Source organism: Colletes gigas, unplaced genomic scaffold (genome assembly GCF_013123115.1).
Source record: "Colletes gigas isolate AHSC1104 unplaced genomic scaffold, ASM1312311v1 Colletes_gigas_Sc00017, whole genome shotgun sequence".
Lineage (NCBI taxonomy): Eukaryota > Metazoa > Arthropoda > Insecta > Hymenoptera > Colletidae > Colletes > Colletes gigas.
In genome coordinates, this window is record NW_025106646.1 from 3,720,929 (window position 1) to 3,739,612 (window position 18,684).

Here is an 18,684-nt window from a genome sequence, read left to right on the forward strand (position 1 = left end):
TCCTGTAACAGTTTACTCTCATTCCGTTTTTAAGTTGAACGGACAATAAAATCATTCTGAGTGAAGTTGGGTACAAGCTACACGGTGCCCCCATGCGCACAGTGTGGCCAGATCGATGCGCAGTTTGTGCACAATCGATAGCATTTCATTTCTGTCCATTTCTGTCATTCTCTCAAACGGATAATGGCAGCGACGGCGATTGATATGATGTTGCAAAGCATTAGTCTTCAGTCAAAAAATAAAGAGGATGCAGAGAATAAAGACAATTTGTGGTATGTCAAAAGAACTCCCTTTTGTAAATATCGTAATGTAGATTATACGTGTATTCATAAATAACTGTAGTACGTAAGTATTTCGATGTTCTTCGTATGCTACATATCACAAATAAGAATGTTAGCTTTCAAGTGATTTTTGATTAGAATTGTCTGATAACTTATGTTATTTTCTTTTGTTTCTTTTACAGGTCCTCTATTTTAGCCGAAGTACAAAATAGTGGCAACAACAAGTTACCTTCAAATAAGAATATACTCGTTTTAGGTAAACTTGAGTCATTCCTTTCCTTTATTAATTCTGTTCTAATACGTTATGTATGCGAATCGCATGAATATTACGTATCATAGTGTAATATGTGATTTAATTTAGATATCGTTTTATCTAATAATATATTTATTTCTTTAATATTTAAATGTATATTTTGGTGACTATATTGTATAATTAGTTAGATATTTTATTTTTGATATTTAATGTGAAACCAAGAGACCATAGCAAGTCATGCATTAGGTTCACCTAGCCTTATCCATCGGTCTGCAAAGGTATTCAGAATTGTTTTCAGTGTACAGAGAAAATGTAGCAAAGCATCATCGTGCATGAAACACAAGTTACTTCTGATGTAGAGTGGCGCATCTTTATTATTTTTTAGCTTATATAAGAATCTGAAAATGTTAAAAATTTGTAGAGTTGTTGTTTTGTATAAAAATAGTATTTTAATATTGTTTGAAATAATATACTCTGCATGTAATTAATGCAAAATTTATTTATTTATAGGTGATAATGAAAGTGGAAAGACAACACTCATTGCTAAATTGCAAGGTGTTGAAGATCCAAAAAAAGGGTCTGGTTTAGAATTTGCATATATTGATGTGAGAGATGATTATAGAGATGGTAATAGCAATTTAATGTGAATAATATTCTTTAATCATGAAAGATAAAAGATTGTAAAGTAATATCAGTTAAAATTTTTATTTAGACCAAACTAGATTATCTGTATGGGTATTGGATGGGGATCCTGGTCATGCAAATCTTTTGAGATTTGCTTTAAATGGAGAAAGGTTTCCACATACGCTTGTTATGTTAGTAGCTGCAATGACTACCCCATGGGATATTCTTAATCAACTTCAATCTTGGGCTGCCCTTTTGGGAGATCATATTGATAAATTATCATTAGATAATGATACTAGACAACGATGTAGGCAGCTAAGTGAGTTAATTTTTGTATATTATGCTTTACATATACATATATAGTAAAGTCTCGATTATCCGAGATAATGCGGACCGCGACTACCTATGAGAATTAAAAACTCTGATAATACGGAAAGATCGAGTGTTTATAAATTATGTCAGAAAATCCCAAAAACAATTTATTTCTCGTATATTTAGATGTCAAAAAATGGCAAGATTACACAGAGCCTGGAGACGAGTTAGATCCCGGTAGTCCCTTACGACGCACTAGTCGTAATCTTGATGATGAAACAATTGATAATTTACCATTACCAGAAGGAGTACTTACAACAAATTTAGGCCTAGATGTTGTTGTTGTTATTACAAAAACCGATTATATGTCCACTCTTGAAAAAGAACACGACTACAAGTAAGGCACATTAAAATTAACAAGTGACACTGTTAAAATGAGTGCTAATAAATTATGTGATCAATAAACTTGAATTTTTTTTATAGAGATGAACATTTTGATTTTATGCAACAGTGGATAAGGCGATTCTGTTTGCAATATGGTGCAGGGTTATTCTATACATCGGCAAAAGAAGACAAAAACTGTGATCTGCTTTATAAATATCTTACGCATAGAATTTATTCATTGCCGTTTAGAACGCCTGCTTTAGTTGTTGAAAAAGACGCAGTACTTATGTACGTACTTTCTTTCAATCGAACATTCATATATACTTACTATGTTCTTAACATTGTTGTAATTATAGACCTGCTGGTTGGGATAATATGAAAAAGATCAGTATTCTCCATGAAAATTTACAGTCAATGAAACCGGATGATTATTATCGTGACGTTATTGCACAACCACCAACTAATAGAAAAGTATGTATACAAAAATTCAGGATTTCATTATAAAAAATACATTACATTTTTGTTAAATAGTGTGTGACCAGGGAAGTAGAAGTACAGGCTGAAGAGGAGCAAGCCTTCTTAGCGAAACAACAAGCTGCATTATTTGGTTTAAAAGATCCAACACGTTCGCCAACACTCAGGAACCAGGCAAGCAACGACCTAGTTATTCAGGTTATACCATTTATAATTGGAGCATGCTTCTCATGTTACATACAGTTAATTAATAATCACTCATCATTGAATAATGACGTTTTTGTGGCTAATTTATACAGCGACATCATGTGCGCAGTTACCATATCCACCTCTTCATAAATAATGCTTACCTGTATTAAAACATCTAATTTTGACATTTTTAGTACCCCGAAAATATCTGTTTTTGACTTCGATTAATTTTTTCAGCGAATGTGGTTTTACCATTGTGAGATGCAATTACTTAATACATGGCATTTACATTTCACCATCAGTTTTTGTGTACATTGATCTTAACATTGTATGTTGTACACTTTAACATTTTAAGATCATTGCGTGTTTTTTTTCATATGTGTCGTTAATTTGTTTAGATGTATCCGCATTGTTTAAGGGAGTAGTCAAAATTCAAAGTTTTTAATATCGATCCTTCTTTAATCTCAATTTTTTTTGGAAGTGAATAATTATAATGCAAACCTTCGATTCGCGGAACAATACAATCATAAAACAACACCTGGTATCAATACTTACAATCTGCACAGTCGGTTCTAGGAGTTGTTCCTACAACAAATTAAAGGGGTTAATCGCGTTGTCAAGACTCAGGTAGTTGTCGCGATACAAAAAGTCATCGAGAACATTTCGATTGGTGTGAGTACAACACTACACATACACCGCGTAATTACACCACGTTCCATTGCAACATCGATCATTCGAGACAATAACTCTCAAATGTATTAGTTTGGCGGTTGAATGTTGCGGCGAAATGTGTTGCGAAGGTAGGTCTTGGATTTTACAACCCCAATTTGAATCACGTCTATATTTGTATTCCTCGGATTAAATTGATTGTCAATTTATTTTTCGTAAATAGCAAACGTATCACGATTTACTACCTAATACAATAATAACATATTTATTTGCATGCTGTTCGGAATTCGGAGCTGATTTTTCAAATTTTTAGAATTTTTCAATAAATCAATATATATGTACAACAATCTCAAAAAAGTTTTTGACAATTTTGTGACTTGACTGCCCCCTTAATGTTTATATTCTCATTTGTTTTAGTCCATAGTTTGTAATTATATAATTATACAATACGATTGTTCTATAATGGATAACACGTGAAACAATACTTTGGATCCTTAAATTTTAGAATGTAAATTGATAGTTACGTTAACATGTTAATATGTATATTTTATTACATTTAGAGTATATAGAAAATGTATTTGCATACAGGATTTTTGGATACTTTGTGCCATTAATAGTACCATGAATTTAAAATATGTATAATGTTGTTGAGTAATTCATTGGATAGGATTGCCATGTGCTTTTTATAGTTAACTCTTGAAAGCATGTTCTAATCTATGTGGTATGATCTGTCATTGTTACGACAGGAAATTCTAGTTTGCAAATACTAAATATTTTTCAAATAGGTGGCTTCACAAAATAAGAAATTGGATCCTAAAGCTGCTGGGAATGCGCAATCCGGGGAAGGTGTTTTAGCTAACTTTTTTAATTCCCTTCTCCATAAAAAGACCGGATCGCCTGGACCACCGGGTAGTGTAGGCACAAGTCCAATAAAAATTGGTAAATATTATAATCTATTATGGCAGTGGTTCTTAACTTTTTTCCTCCATGGATCTTTTCTGGCAGTCTAATGGAGTTCGTGGACACTTTCTATGCAATGTTCCCCAGAATAACATTCTTAAATATTAGTTAAACCAATGCTTCTCAAACGGTGTTGAATATGCCGATTAGATCACATATAATGCATCAAACAAGACGAAAACTTACATCGATAAATGTTTAAAATTTTTATGTGTAAGTTCGTGGACCCACAGATATCTATGCACAACCCTCTTGAAGTCCATGGATCAAAGATTAAGAATTGCTGTACTATGATATTTCAGTATATCATGTTTACTAATATTTTTATCCTCCATCTTAGATAGCCCACCAGTAGACAAAGCGGCCATGTGTAATGATGCTGCGGCGGAATTAGATCGTTTGATTAAAGCAAAGAAAATCTCACCTCCCAATTTAAATTCCTCGTCTGAATGTTGAATAAACTGTATTTTCTTTGCGACCCATTCATTGAATTACAAACCATTTATATTGGTAAATTCTCGAAGACATCTAAGTACACATTTATGGTATTCTAAATGACTGCACTAATGATATCGAGCATTGTCATTTGTATTTATCAAACGCATTTGATGCACATAGAAATTCCTAATAGCTTATTTTTAATAATTTACCATGTATTGTGATTTAACGAATAGTTTCATATTTATTAATTTAAAACAATTTTTTCATAAAAAAAACAAAGTTTAATTATTAGTTTGTACATACATTGTGCAAAGCACAAATACTTAATTGCATTTTATAAAAGAAAGAGATAACATGATGTTAGAATTTGATGAATTTGTTATAGTATACTTACTAATTTATGAAGTGAAGCACAATCAAGTGAAAATTTATAAAATAATTATTTTTTGTCAATTTTTAATGTTCTTTTAATAGTGGGATCACCATAGTAGAATGAATTGTCCTGTATTATTTGAATAATATTTTTAGTATACTTTATTTAAACGACTAAATGTAATTAAAAATTGACGTGGGTCGCAACGAATTAACATTTAATTCATCAAGGACATTATAATTTAATTAAAAAATAAATAAAAAACAAAGGAACAGTACATAAGTATATTGTCACACTTACTAACAGACTTATTTGTTGCGCTTGATTAAATGCGAATATTGATGCAAAATAAGAATTAGGGAATTATTAAATTAATATAATTATATATTTAACATAGTAGTACATTCTAATTATGCTTACGCACATGTCCTTATACCTTGTTATAATTAATTATTTAATGATTGTCCATTGAAGATGAGAGAATCTTTTGTGGTATTCTTAAAACAACTCGTACTTCCGTTTCCTTTAATAAAAATATATCCTTATTTATGTAATATCATTCTCGTTGACATAACTCGGCTAATGAATCTTCTCTTATATTCGGTCTAATTTATAAAGTGCCGTTATTATCGTAAACGAATTGTATGAATACGAATAGAATTTTATACGAGTTATCGTTAGATTTGTGCGTAGTTTCTTTACCAAAGATGCAGAACCTATCTTTGGCTTCAAGAATATAACGCGATATAAAATTGGCGTGCATGTTTATGAAGTGAGTGAAAGTGTAACATGTTGTAACTTCTTTATCAACTTCTAAAAGAATTTTATGTAAAGGGAAAGAATTTGTAATTTAGTTATATGTCGCTTTCTGTATATGAAGTAATTTAAATTCTTGATTAAAAATGAATAATTTTTCATAAATTTATTATAAACCATACCAAGTCAACGAATAATATCCTTCTTTATGTCTTCTTCGTGGTAGTGTATATTAGGGACCAATGAAATATGCGTGTTTTATTGTCCTAGACAAAAATGGGATACACTATGACTGGTGACGGGAACTCTGTAAATTTTGACGAAGAAAAAGTATGAGATCTCTGATTTACGGTTTGATTGTCTCATACAGTAGCATCATATTTGCAATCAAATTCGCCGTATCGAAAGGGTTAAACATCGCGCTGTGGAAGACGTCCTCCTTAATTTCATAGCTTGTACAAAATTTTTAGAGAATTAGTATTTTTGTAAGGCTTGAGATGTTTTTATTATTCAAATTGAATACAATTAAGACAATTACACGCACAGTGTAACAAAATAATACAAGTAAACGATAGTACATGTAAATTGCTGTGATCAAAGTATTCGCGTTACAATCTGATTTCGTCAAAATTACGGACGATGGGATCTACGATCAATTAATTGATTGAAGCGATGAAATCGAGAATGGAAACATAAAGGCAAGTTTTTAAAATATTTCTTTAATATTGTCAATACTTCATGACACAGAGACAGAGATGCCAGACGGAGCCCCGGGTGCACCGTGGACACATTCCATTTTCTCACCTACGCCAGATCACGCGTACGTGAGCTCATAGAGTTTCAGAGAGTCGACAAAGGCAAACTGACACATGCTCTCTTTTTCGATTCTCCGAAGCTGCCCGAAGTAATTTCGGACCGTCTCGTGGGAGTCGAGAGAGGAAGGCTCACATTTGCCTTCTCGCTCTTGAACAACTGAAATCCAACCCCACGTCAACGGCATACGATTTGGATTCTCGACTGCCCAGGCATTTTTACTTTCTGACCTATGTAGATGCACATAGGCAAAGTACCATAACGAAAAAAAAATCGATTCCTGACAACTTCGGACAACATATAAAGGCTACTACTGGCTACTGTTGGCCTCTGCTAACAACAGCAGGAGACTCCTAGCAACCTCTGATATCATATAACGACCACCACTGGCCTCTGTTTGTCTCTTCTGGGTCCTGTCTGTCTCCGCTTGCCTCTTCTGGCCCCTGCTGACCACTGCTAATAACAGCACATGACTCCTGATAACTGTTGACAACACATAACGACAGCTACTGGCTGACCATTGTTGACAACAGCAGGCATCCCCTGACAATTGCTGACAACACATAATCACAGCTACTGGCTATTGCTGGCCACTAACAGCCCCTACTAACCTCTGCTGGTCTCTGCTGGTCTCTGCTTGCCTCTGCTCACTACTGCTGACCACTGGTGACAACATATAATATAACACAGCTACTGGCTATTGCTGGCCTCTGCTGACAATTACTGGCATGATATATATGTAAGAACGTTTGTGTAATATAAATCTACAGCAGTAAATGATACAATTTCAAAGAATTTAAAGTGTTCTCATCATTTTTACCTTTTGTTTCCTCTCCAAATTATCTGTCTGGCGCTTGAGGATGGTCACTGTGGGGTTTTAGCCGGTAAGAGTCTGGCATTACCCGCCGACCCTCCCTTCAGGCGGGCTCCGTGGGTATCCATGAGGATTTCCCCACGTACAAAAAAAAAAAGTTGAGGCATGTAGAGACCAGCAGAGTCTCAGATGTAGAGACCAGCAGAGACGTTGTCAGAAGTATCAGGAGTGGTCATCAGTGGTCAGCAGAGGCCTGTAGGAAAATTTAAAAGTACATGCTACTTTATGATGGACTATAACGCTATCGACGACCAGAATGCCCAAGCTTGTCGAGAAATCAGTTTGCCTTTGTCAACTACTGGCATAGTGTGAGAAAGTGGAATGAGGTGTGCCCGGTACACCCGGAGCTCCGTCTGGCATCTCTGTCATGACACTACAATAATGTTTCACGACCCTATGATACTTCTATTGGTGTGTTTACAATTCTTCTTTTAAATGCAATTTATTAGTATCTCTAAATGAAGAGTCATTTTACAGAAATACTATGACAACAGGAATGGCTTAAAAGCTACATGTCACTGAAATTTATATCTTGTATCATACCATTCAAGACTCCAAGTTAGTGTAATTATTCTTAATATAACAAATAGACAATAACTAATCAAAGTATTTTTATGTGGATTTTAATTAATAAATAAAGTTTCTTAAATTTGTTCAAATATAAAAATGCATATTAATAATGTTTTTGAATGCATTGTTAATTTTATATTTTGTTATATAGTATTTAATTAAATGTGGTAATTGTGAAGGATTTAATTTTTCAAGCATTGGAGTCTTGAATTAGATTTCAGTGTCTAATATTTTTAAATTATTAAGCTACCTATTTTAAGTCTAATTAATAAGATTCCTATTCTAAATATAATAACTGTCTCGCAAAAACTTTTAAAAAGGAGTTGTAAATGGAAGAGCAGGGAAACAATAGTTAAAGTATTGCATACATTCTAAAGAAATTCAAAATAAAAATTAAACATTTTGGGTAAGATCATGGTCTATGTTGTGCGTTATTATTTTTATTATTTAGAAAACGTTTATTCTAAACGTTTGTAAACCAATATATAAGCATCAATTTGAATATGTTATTCAAAAAGAAGAAAAATAATTTATACCATATACAATGTGATGAATCACATCTTTGTATCATGAAACAAACTCATGATCATACCCTATAAAAACGTACATAATTCAATTTTAAAGAAATGTCAGTTGGTGAATTTAATTACTGTAATTAATGGTTGGAAGTTTATAATTTTTACAAAAATGAATATCCTTCGAAAATAAGGATAATGAATCAATAATAAAGCAAGACACTAAACGCTAATAATACAATTATAATATTTATGTCGAGAGCAGAATTACTTATTTATAATGCTACACTTTATTTTCGATACTACAAAAAAATTTTTTATGAGAACATCGTCAAAGAGCAATATTCTTCCTCATGCTTTTTTTCAGATTAATCTACGACGTTTGTACAGAATAATAAGATATAGATCATTTGAATTTATAGGTATAGAAAAATGTATAGAACTAAATTTAGTTGCCTTTATAGATCAAAAGTTTTCTTTCAACGTTTAGTTTCTTTAATGTTATGAATGTCTTCAATGATCTTTTCTATTAAGGAAAATTATTTTTGTTGTCTAATAAGACATGGATAGTTGTACACTCCATACTTACGCAAATAATTGTTAATTATGATTTTTTTAATATTAACTTTAAAGTCATTCTTCAAATATGAAATATAAAGTCAAATCGAAATATAAAATTATTTCGAATTACGTTGATCATAACGATTAACTTCTTTAAATACTCCATAATTAGATGTTCAATGATAAACTAAATTTTCTATTGCTTACAAAACTACTTGGCACTATCCATTGTCGTTGTAAGTATCAAAACTGCGAATAATAGTCCTGTTTATGTGGTTTCAAGTAGGGAAAGCAGATGCAGCTATATTAATTATTAGGCTGAGAAAAGAATAGGTGGAACATATTTACAAGAAATTTATGCACAGTGACTGCAGGACAAGAGAATTATATACTATAAAATCTGTTACAAAAAAAAATTAATAACAAACACAAAAGAGCTCTTGTAACAAAAGACAAGAGCATAGAATGCATGTTTAATACAATGTAAAATAGATAATAGCACGCTGAAATTCCAGCATCATTGCTTAACTATCACTATTGCAAAATACAAATTTTCTTGCCCCACTGATTGATTATACCCGATTAAGGAAAGCAAAAGCTTCGTGAAAGATTCGCTGGCTTGACTCTGTAGGAAATTGTAGTTTAACAATACCATTCGTAGTACTGTTTGAATTTTTATCGAATATAGTCAAATGACAATTGTGCGTACAAGTTATGTACCGCGGTAATTGTAAACATCAGTATGAATACATGGAAATGTCTTAAATGTGCTTATCGACTAATGATAATTACTAGAAGACAATTGTCTATTTATTATTGATTATATGTCGGATAAAATTAATTGAAGAAAGAAAGGAAACACAGCACTGCTTATACTTATTAGACAGTGACTAATTTCTTTCATACTTCGCTATAATTATTACGTCCGTTTCGTGTTTTGCGTGATCCGCAGTCAATAATCTATTTCGATTGATCGATCAATTATAATTGCGTCGCATAATTAAGAGCCGAAGTTTTAAGTTTCGTGAAGAAATGAAGTTCTTCCTTCAGTCACTCTTTTCTAATAAAGGAACAATTAAATATCGCGTCGTAGAATAAATTTACAAATGGAACGTAAACGGACGTTAGTTTACGAATTAATCCAAAAATATTATTCGTTATTCAGGAACAAAATTTGCCCAACTCTGGTTATAATAATAATTCAGATCTCGAAACTTTAAAGTGGTATAAAATTTGCGTCTGAGTCGGCGCAATATTTAATTATTCTTTTAATCTTTTACCTATACAAAACTCCGGCCTGAAAAAGTATTCAGTTTCCTATGTTTAATAGAGTAAAATCCGTCTATCTACCGCCTTCCGGCATATCGGGCATTCTGACATCCGGTCTCCACACATTTGGCAGGTTCCGTGGCCGCATAGGAATATCATGTTCTTCAAACGATCCAGGCAAACTGGACACATGGTCTGTAAAAACAAAAGTACCACGAAAATTAAATATACCTGCTCGTTCAAGCGAATTCGTTAATTGAATTCGATTTGCAGCAACGATCGGATGAATTGCCAGATTTAATTAGGTAAATGCTACCTTGAATTAATCGATTAATTTGCACAATTTGAGCGTTTGATGCGTTTTACGTTTAATACCTGTTCCTTGATGTCCTGAAGTTGTTGTTCAAGTTTCTCTATATCGCTCAGAGTTTTATCTATGCTTCCGTTGTTCATGAGAGGTTCCCCGTTTCCGGTAGTTTGTTTGCTCGTTGTTGGTTCTTCCTCTGGATCGCTTTTTACCTCCGAGATAGTACCTTTTCATAATAAAATAATGCGCGTAAAGTACAAAATGTTTCCCGCTATTTTCCATCAAAATTTAATCGTTGCTTCAGTAGTAAACATGTTTATATAAAATAAACTCGATTCGAGTATCGAAAGTTACAATACTAATACGTAGGCAAACGCGTGTTGAACAAAATGGTGGTTATATTGAGTAATAATATTAAATTTCAACGGAGTTACGTTCCTTCGATGTGAACGGTCCAAAATGGCGGAAACTTTCAAGATGACACAAGTCTTTGAAACTTAAAATAGTTAAAATAGCATTTGTACCTGAAGTATTGCAGCCTTTAACGTAAGTGACGTCTCCTCCTCCACCGCAACAGAGGGACAACGGCACCATGTGTTGAATCTGGGCTCTGCATTGGACGCATTTCTTCATAAGCGCAGCGCAACCTTCGCAAGCACACATGTGCCCACACGGACGAAACAGTACGCCAGCCTTGCGATCAGAACAAACGACACACTCCTCAATCTGTAAACAAGTAATCTCGTTTTTGTTAATGTTGTTAATTGGATCTATCCATTTTCATAACTGGACTCGTAACACGGATTAGAGTTGGCTATTTACAGGGGGACAGTCGTGGACATTGCTTTTGAAACGATAGCAGGTGTAAGTTATAGTACATATTTAGTATCAAAAAACCTTAATAGGTTTCTTCACAGTGGGCCTTCGTTTTCAAGATATTTTTATTTAAAATTTGATACGTACATTAAAAAAGAATTATTTAAATTTATTTTACTATTTTTATTATTTTGAAATGTAAGAATATATTTTATTTATTACGTATATATGACATAAATATTAAGACAAAAATCTTTAAATTTGTAACACAAAAAACAGTTGTAAGTACAGTAAATTTTGTATTTGGAATAAGTCCGAAAATCATAAATATCGATACTGACGATGCGAATGACTAATACAGAATTCACTTGATAATGATATATAATGATATTTTACTATTATACTCACTACTGTTTTTTGTATTAAAAATTTAAGGGATTTTTGTTTTAATATTTATGTCATATATACATAATAAATCAAATATATTTTTGCATTTCAAAATAATAAAGGAAAAAAAGTAACTTGGCGGGGATTTGAATTCAGTACCGAAAACTTAACCAAATCCTGTTCCCTAAAGTAAATTTAAATAATTCTTTTATTTTGTACGTATCAAAATTTAAATAAAAATATCTCGAAAACGAAGGTCCATTGCGAAGTAACCTATTAACCCATTTGCATCCAAGCGCGGAATATTCCGCGAGCCGCGACTGTTTACTATCGTCAGTTGAACGTCGCTGATGTTTCAATGCGGAAGCTTAAGTAGAGCGATGATGCAAATGGGTTAAGATTTTTTAATACAAGGTATACACCTATATAATGTCCACGAGTGTAAGGTCTCCTTGTTAGATGAAGGATACATACATACTTGCTCTTGATCCATTACCAGGTACGAAGGTTATTCGTACGGAATTCTCACATGAAAATGCCTTACCTTCATTCTGGACAGAACGTTCTCCCTGCAGATCAGACATTTCTTCACCCTTGGCGCACAAGTGTTGCAACAAGCGACATGTCCGCAGGGGCTGAAGAGCATTTCACGTTTTCCATCCGAGCAGACCAAACACTCGTCGATCGTCGCTGACGGGACTGTCGCTTCAATATTGTGTCTGAAAGTATAATTACAAATACAAATTTGTTCATCGAATTGTCAATTTTCAGTAAACGCCAAAGATGGGCATTTTTTAACGTTTTTTATATTTCAGGAGCATAGAATGCAATATTCAACAACGAGGAGGTGAAAATTAAGCTGTTATTAAAATAAATTACTATAGGATTGATTTTATTCGACAAATGCCCAACACTGTCGTCTCTCGAACAGCGTTTATTTTCGAGGGCTCGTTCCCAACGAACCGTGTGACGTTTCTCGTATTACAGGGATGGAAGAGAGTAGGATTACTAACGATTCTCTGTCCTTGTGGCAAGTAGTTAGCGTTTTGCAGAGATTCGGATCCGGACAGAGGTCAAGGGGAGTCTGTCCCTTCTTGTTCTTCAATTCCAGGTCGGCTCCGTGGGCAGCGAGGAAGCAGGCAATGAACGAGCTACTCTTCTTGTCCTGGCCCTGCGCGCCCAGACCCATCAGGAGGCGTCCGACGTCCTGGACGTCCTGCAGCTGTCGCAGCTGCGACAACGTGTGATATCTCAAGGCTTCGTGAAGAGGCGTGTCGCCGTCCTTGTCGGCCACGTTCAAGTTGGCGCCCTCGCGTACCAGCAGCTGTACCAAGATTTACGATCCGCATTTAATTATCGAAAACCGATGCAAAATTAATCCGTTGTTTCAATAACATCTTAATATGTACGGGACAGTTTCCAACTACACGGACAACGGTAAATCCTGTATCCGCTTTGGAATATTGTTCCAGCTACGGCGGCGTTACCGTTCGATGGTTCCATCTTTTAGCGTGAATTTGATTTTTTTAAGATTGCTCAAACTATCGCTTTATTGGGATCGAAGTTCAATGATAAGATTATTTCACTGACGTTAGTAGACTTTTTCTCGCGAGGCCATGTTAGTCTTTTGTTTATTCCAATAAATCGTGAACTGTTGACGATTTTAAAGCAATCATCCGTGTCATTAATGAGATACAGCCTGATTAGTGTGCTAGGACTTATCGAAAATTGGGTTTATCGTCATTCGAATGATATTCATTTTATTATATTTTAATTCAAAATTCACGAACGAATCTAATAAAATTTTTATCCGTTACTTGAAAATAAAATGGGTAGTTTCAAACTAGTTTTTTCAATTCACAATTATTGTTTCATAGTTTAAAAAAATGTTCCTCATAGATAGAAATCTTTCACATTGGTTACTATCACGACCGCAACAATTAATATTTCTATATTTTAAAAGAGTTTCAAGTAATGTTCTTTTTGATATAATTAAGGAATTTTTCTGAAGAATTTTACCCCGAAAAAATTGTTGAAAACAGCTTTTAAGTCGTCGAACGTTACGGTCGTTTTTCATCGAGGGAAGTATCGCGATTCTTTCCGAGGGAAAGCTCAACGTTTGAAATCTTTTTTCGAGAGAAACGTCGGGGAAATTTAGTGGACCATTTGCGGAATATCGGATCGTAGGCGAAATTCCTTTTCCCGGTGAAACAAACGTACACGAACGATCTGCGTGTGTTGTCGCTCGACGGCGAGATGCAGCGCGGTCTGCAAATTGACATTTTGCAAATCCAGGTCAGCTTTTCCAGCACGTGCCAGCTGTTCAGCAACTTCGACGTGATTGTTGAGGGCAGCCAGATGAAGGGCCGTGTAACCGTCGTCCTTTTTCTCGTCAACTATCCATGGTCTCGGAAGTTTGGAGAGGAGTACTCGCATCGCGCTGCAATCAGAAGAAAAAGTATCATCGCATCGGGGCACCACTCGTTACTAATTTTAATTGCCGAAACTTTCCCGCATAACTGTAACGCGTCGAACAGGAAAGAATTTCGCAATATTTCCTGCTAATTTGCATCCAATACGGGACATTCGTTCGGAATGTTAGTATGGAATATTTAAAAAAACTAATTGACATCCAACTGGCTAACAAAAGGTATCAAACAAAATATTAACGTTGTTTTTATTCGATAAATGTATAAAAAGAATATTTCAAATAAATGTTCGAAATTTTTTTTCAACAGAAACTAGAATATACAGGGTGTTCGGCCACCCCTGTGAAAAATTTTAATGGGAGATTCTAGAGGCCAGAATAAGATGAAAATCAAGAATATCAATTTTTTTACTGAGGCTTCATTAAAAAGTTATTAACAAATTTCAAATCATTCTGAAAAAATTATTTTCGATTGTGGGGGTCAATTACAATCAGTTTTGGTCATTAGACATACCCTCAAAATCCTACCCACTTTTGAGAAAAAAATTCGAGAATGTGTGGAATTCGACAAAATTAAAAAATTTCAAATCGTTCTGGAAAAATTACTTTCGATTGTGGGGGTCAGTTACAATCAGTTTTGGTCATTAGTCATACCCTTAAAATCCTACCCACTTTTGAGAAAAAAATTCGAAAATGTGTGAAATTCTACAAAATTACAAAATTTCAAATCGTTCTGGAAAAAATTATTTTCGGTTGCGGGGGTCAATTACAATAATTTTTGATGAATAGGCCTACCCCTGAAATCCTATCCATTTTCTAGGAAAAAATTCAGTACGGGCGGAACTTGAAACGTTAATAAATTTTTAACCAAGCCTTCATCAACAAATTAGTATTCTTGATTTTCGTTTTATTTTGGCCTCTAGAATCTTTCCATTAAAATTTTTCCCAGCGTTGACCGAACACCCTGTATGTGAAAAGAAGAAAAACAATAAGTTTAACGAACTAGTAAACTCTTGAAGGAAGATTAAAGAATATTACGAGTAAAAGTAAAGAGCAGATATCGAATCATAGCATTAACAGACGATTATCAATAAATCGATGCTGGTTGCAATGTCGAAAAGCGGAAATACAAGCAACTTAATGATCGTCGCCGTTAAGGCTCGTACAATACGCGTTTAAAGCAGGTGGAACGGAAATCGCGATTTTCTCTCGCAAATTCAAAATGGATTTGTTATCAAAGGATGTGCAATCAATTACATTGTTTGACAAACGTTTGTAATTCGATGCCGCATTATTGCTTCGCATTAGTGTCGCCGCGTGCAGTTAACCGATGATAAATCGTCCGAAATCAAACAGATATTCGTCGTCCGGGTATTTTCGGACCTGTCGATGCGAATAGTTTACGCGGAAATCAACTGAAATCCTTTCGGTTTATGACCGCGACATCATTAACAGACGCGATTGTTGATTAACACACCCCGTAAACTCTGATTAGTAATGGCGCCGTCCATAGATTATGTATTTAGTAACAGATGTTCACGATAGTGTACCCACGATCTATACATTGTTCCCGGTAACATTGCGAAATGGTCAAAATTTAGTTGCTCCAATTAAGATTCTTACAAAGAATTATAGGAACAATATTTAGGTTCAGAATCGGAGAATGTTTGTCAAAGTAATTTTCTAATTAGAGCGGTCACGCATCAAAGATTATGCAGCGGTATTTAAAAAAGGAAAGGCTAAGGTACACGTTGCAGTTAGCGTATCTATATAACAATCGCGGTTCTAATTTCAGAAGTTGGTTTCGTCGTTGCTATCTTTGCTGCATGTTAATTATAAAGACTTGGTTTCACCGGTGCGCTCGAAAGACACTTCTAACTATGGTTGTTCCAGTTGGACCCCATGGAGAGACTTTCCTTGAGGCTACAGGCAGAAAGAGACATGACAGCTGTCCTCTGACAGGACCTCCTCGAGGCACCAGCACGGTTTGGGGCACGTCAGGCATGCATATGTTTTTGTCCTACGCATATGTGCACGTGTTCGAACGCTTCACGTAGATTTTCGATAGACATCGAGCTTCCGTTTTTCGACCAAATCGATGTATTCCCAAAGGCACCTGCCGTACAGGCAACGATATATTTTTTATCCTCAACGTTATGGTCATTACTGGAATTCTTACATTTTTCCGTCGAAAGAACTGTTCATTCATTTATTTTTTTACCTTTGGTTTCATTATATATTTTTCAACGACTAATACTATAAATTTATTTAAATTTATTCATTTATTCATGTTGGTTTAAGAAAAACATCCCACCAATTGCACGGAGCCCCAATACTATCGTTCATAATTCCGGGTTTTCGAAAAATAATAAATCAAATATCAGAAATAATCACTCAATGGTTCTCAATAACGCAAGACGATTAATTTTTTTCAATGTTGCAACTGACAAAGGACCGGGTGCAAATGCCGCGAGCAATTGATTTTCACAATTACAGAAGATAATTGTCAATTTGCGATCGTTAATCGATCGTAATTGCTAATCGTCGATTTGATTAAATTTTGCCCAACGTTGGTCTTCGGGTGTTTAATAAATAAATAAATGGGACGCTTTGTTTAATTCAATAAATCACCGATACAGGAAAATAGTGTTCGCGCAATTAACGTCGATTAAGCCCATTATTCGCGTCAGTTCGTATAATTGTCGTTTTACCGCGGAATCGATTTGCTCGCGCCTAACAGCCCTTTCCACCGTTTTATTCGATTTCTCGGCGTCATTACGCATTTTACGTCTCTCCGTTTGCACCAGAAAGACCGCCACCCGGAGACTATAAAATTTTTATGGTGCTTCGGTGGCGTATTTTTTTATTAAGGCGAATCTCGAAGGGCCCGCGCTGCGGTTGAGTGCAGCTGCAATCACGAGCCCCCGTGCACCGACCGATTTTATCGGTATACATATTCAAAAGGGATCGAGTACCGCCGCTATGGCGTCAATAGCCGTAAATTGATTAATTTGTCGGGAAGAATCGCTCTCTTTGCAGTTTTCGCTATTCGATTTCAATGCCTTATTAAGAGGAGAGCGTACAAATTCTCCAAGTTTCTCTGCTTTATTATTTCCTTTCTCTTCTTTAGGTTTCTTGCAGTATTTTTACATCCTTCTCCCTTTCTCTTTTCTCGTTCTTCCTGGCTCACCTCGTTCTATTTTAATATTTATTTAAAAGCATTATTACAGATAGAATTACTTGAATCGTAAGAAAAGAGATAGAAAACTCTGTGTACGCGTACAAAATAAATACAATATGTAGACTAGTTATAATTCGCGCGCGCGAAGGAGACGAAAAACGCGTGTTATTGATGTCCACCGTTGGGGGGCGCCCTTGTTGTCTATTGTATGCCCCGTGCAGATAAAAAATACTTTGTTCTCATTAATATTAATAATTACTAATATACATATATTCCTACTATGTGTTCATACTAAATATATTATCACTTATTATTTCTAATCAGCTTGTTTTTCCTCACTGCGCCAACACAATATAAGGAAAAGATCTAGAAAAGCTACCTCATCGATTTGAATGATTTTTGAATATATTATAAAGAATGTCATTTTCAACGGTTTGTTCGTTTAAAAAAAAGAGATAGAAAACCCACTCTGTGTACGCGTACAAAATAAATACAACATAAGGAAAAGATCTAGAAAAGTTACCTCATCGATTTGAATGATTGTTGAATATATTATAAAGAATGTCATTTTCAACGGTTTGTTCATTTAAAAAAAGAGATAGAAAATCTACTTTGTGTACGCGTACAAAATAAATACAACATAAGGAAAAGATCTAGAAAAAATACCTCCTCATCGATTTGAATGATTGTTGAATATATTATAAAGAATGTTATTTTCAACGGTTTGTTCGTTTAAAAAAAAGAGATAGAAAACCCACTCTGCGTACGCGCACAAAATAAATACAATATAAGGAAAAGATCTAGAAAAGTTACCTCATCGATTTGAATGATTGTTGAATATATTATAAAGAATGTCATTTTCAACGGTTTGTTCATTTAAAAAAAGAGATAGAAAATCTACTTTGTGTACGCGTACAAAATAAATACAACATAAGGAAAAGATCTAGAAAAAATACCTCCTCATCGATTTGAATGATTGTTGAATATATTATAAAGAATGTTATTTTCAACGATTTGTTCGTTTAAAAAAATTGCTTGGTTGCACAAGGTCGCTTAAGTAACAAACATGTAAATTAACGTCCAACGGACGATAAATAAATTGATGAAAAATTTCATGGACGCGCCAGTTGCAATAATATCGTCAGGATGGCGTCATCCGTTACTTGGTTGCTGTAGATGACACTCGTATGACGTATCTTCTACTGTATACGTCGTGTGATGTGTTCAAATATCGAACATGTCGCTGT

General features: G+C 34.4%; 2 protein-coding genes across 4 annotated transcripts in view; one reads left to right on the forward strand and one right to left on the reverse strand.

Annotated features, from left to right (window-relative positions):
• Positions 1-123: 123 nt before the first annotated feature.
• Positions 124-5,883, forward strand: LOC122400329 (cytoplasmic dynein 1 light intermediate chain 2). 2 transcript variants are annotated; one of them, XM_043401724.1, is made up of 10 exons: positions 124-272; positions 464-537; positions 1,045-1,161; positions 1,247-1,477; positions 1,657-1,867; positions 1,954-2,142; positions 2,211-2,325; positions 2,386-2,526; positions 3,972-4,125; positions 4,487-5,883. In XM_043401724.1, exons 1-10 carry the CDS (start codon positions 184-186, stop codon positions 4,600-4,602), a joined length of 1,437 nt encoding a protein of 478 aa, XP_043257659.1. In that variant the 5' UTR covers positions 124-183; the 3' UTR covers positions 4,603-5,883. The 2 variants fall into 2 exon arrangements, with proteins under 2 accessions (XP_043257659.1, XP_043257660.1); XM_043401725.1 differs by having other exon boundaries at positions 2,386-2,502.
• Positions 5,884-9,327: 3,444 nt separating this feature from the next.
• LOC122400377 (E3 ubiquitin-protein ligase MIB1) overlaps positions 9,328-18,684 on the reverse strand; it is a 704,083-nt gene continuing 694,726 nt past the window's right edge. Inside the window, exons 10-15 of one of the 2 annotated variants that reach the window (XM_043401814.1) lie at positions 14,049-14,268; positions 12,842-13,152; positions 12,373-12,547; positions 11,150-11,318; positions 10,694-10,851; positions 9,328-10,513 (exon numbers count right to left, since the gene is read on the reverse strand). In XM_043401814.1, coding sequence (XP_043257749.1) covers positions 10,373-10,513; positions 10,694-10,851; positions 11,150-11,318; positions 12,373-12,547; positions 12,842-13,152; positions 14,049-14,268 — 1,174 coding nt within the window. In that variant the 3' untranslated portion in view covers positions 9,328-10,372. Of the gene's footprint in view, positions 10,514-10,693; positions 10,852-11,149; positions 11,352-12,372; positions 12,548-12,841; positions 13,153-14,048; positions 14,269-18,684 lie in introns of both variants that reach the window. The other variant, XM_043401813.1, reaches the window with a different exon arrangement.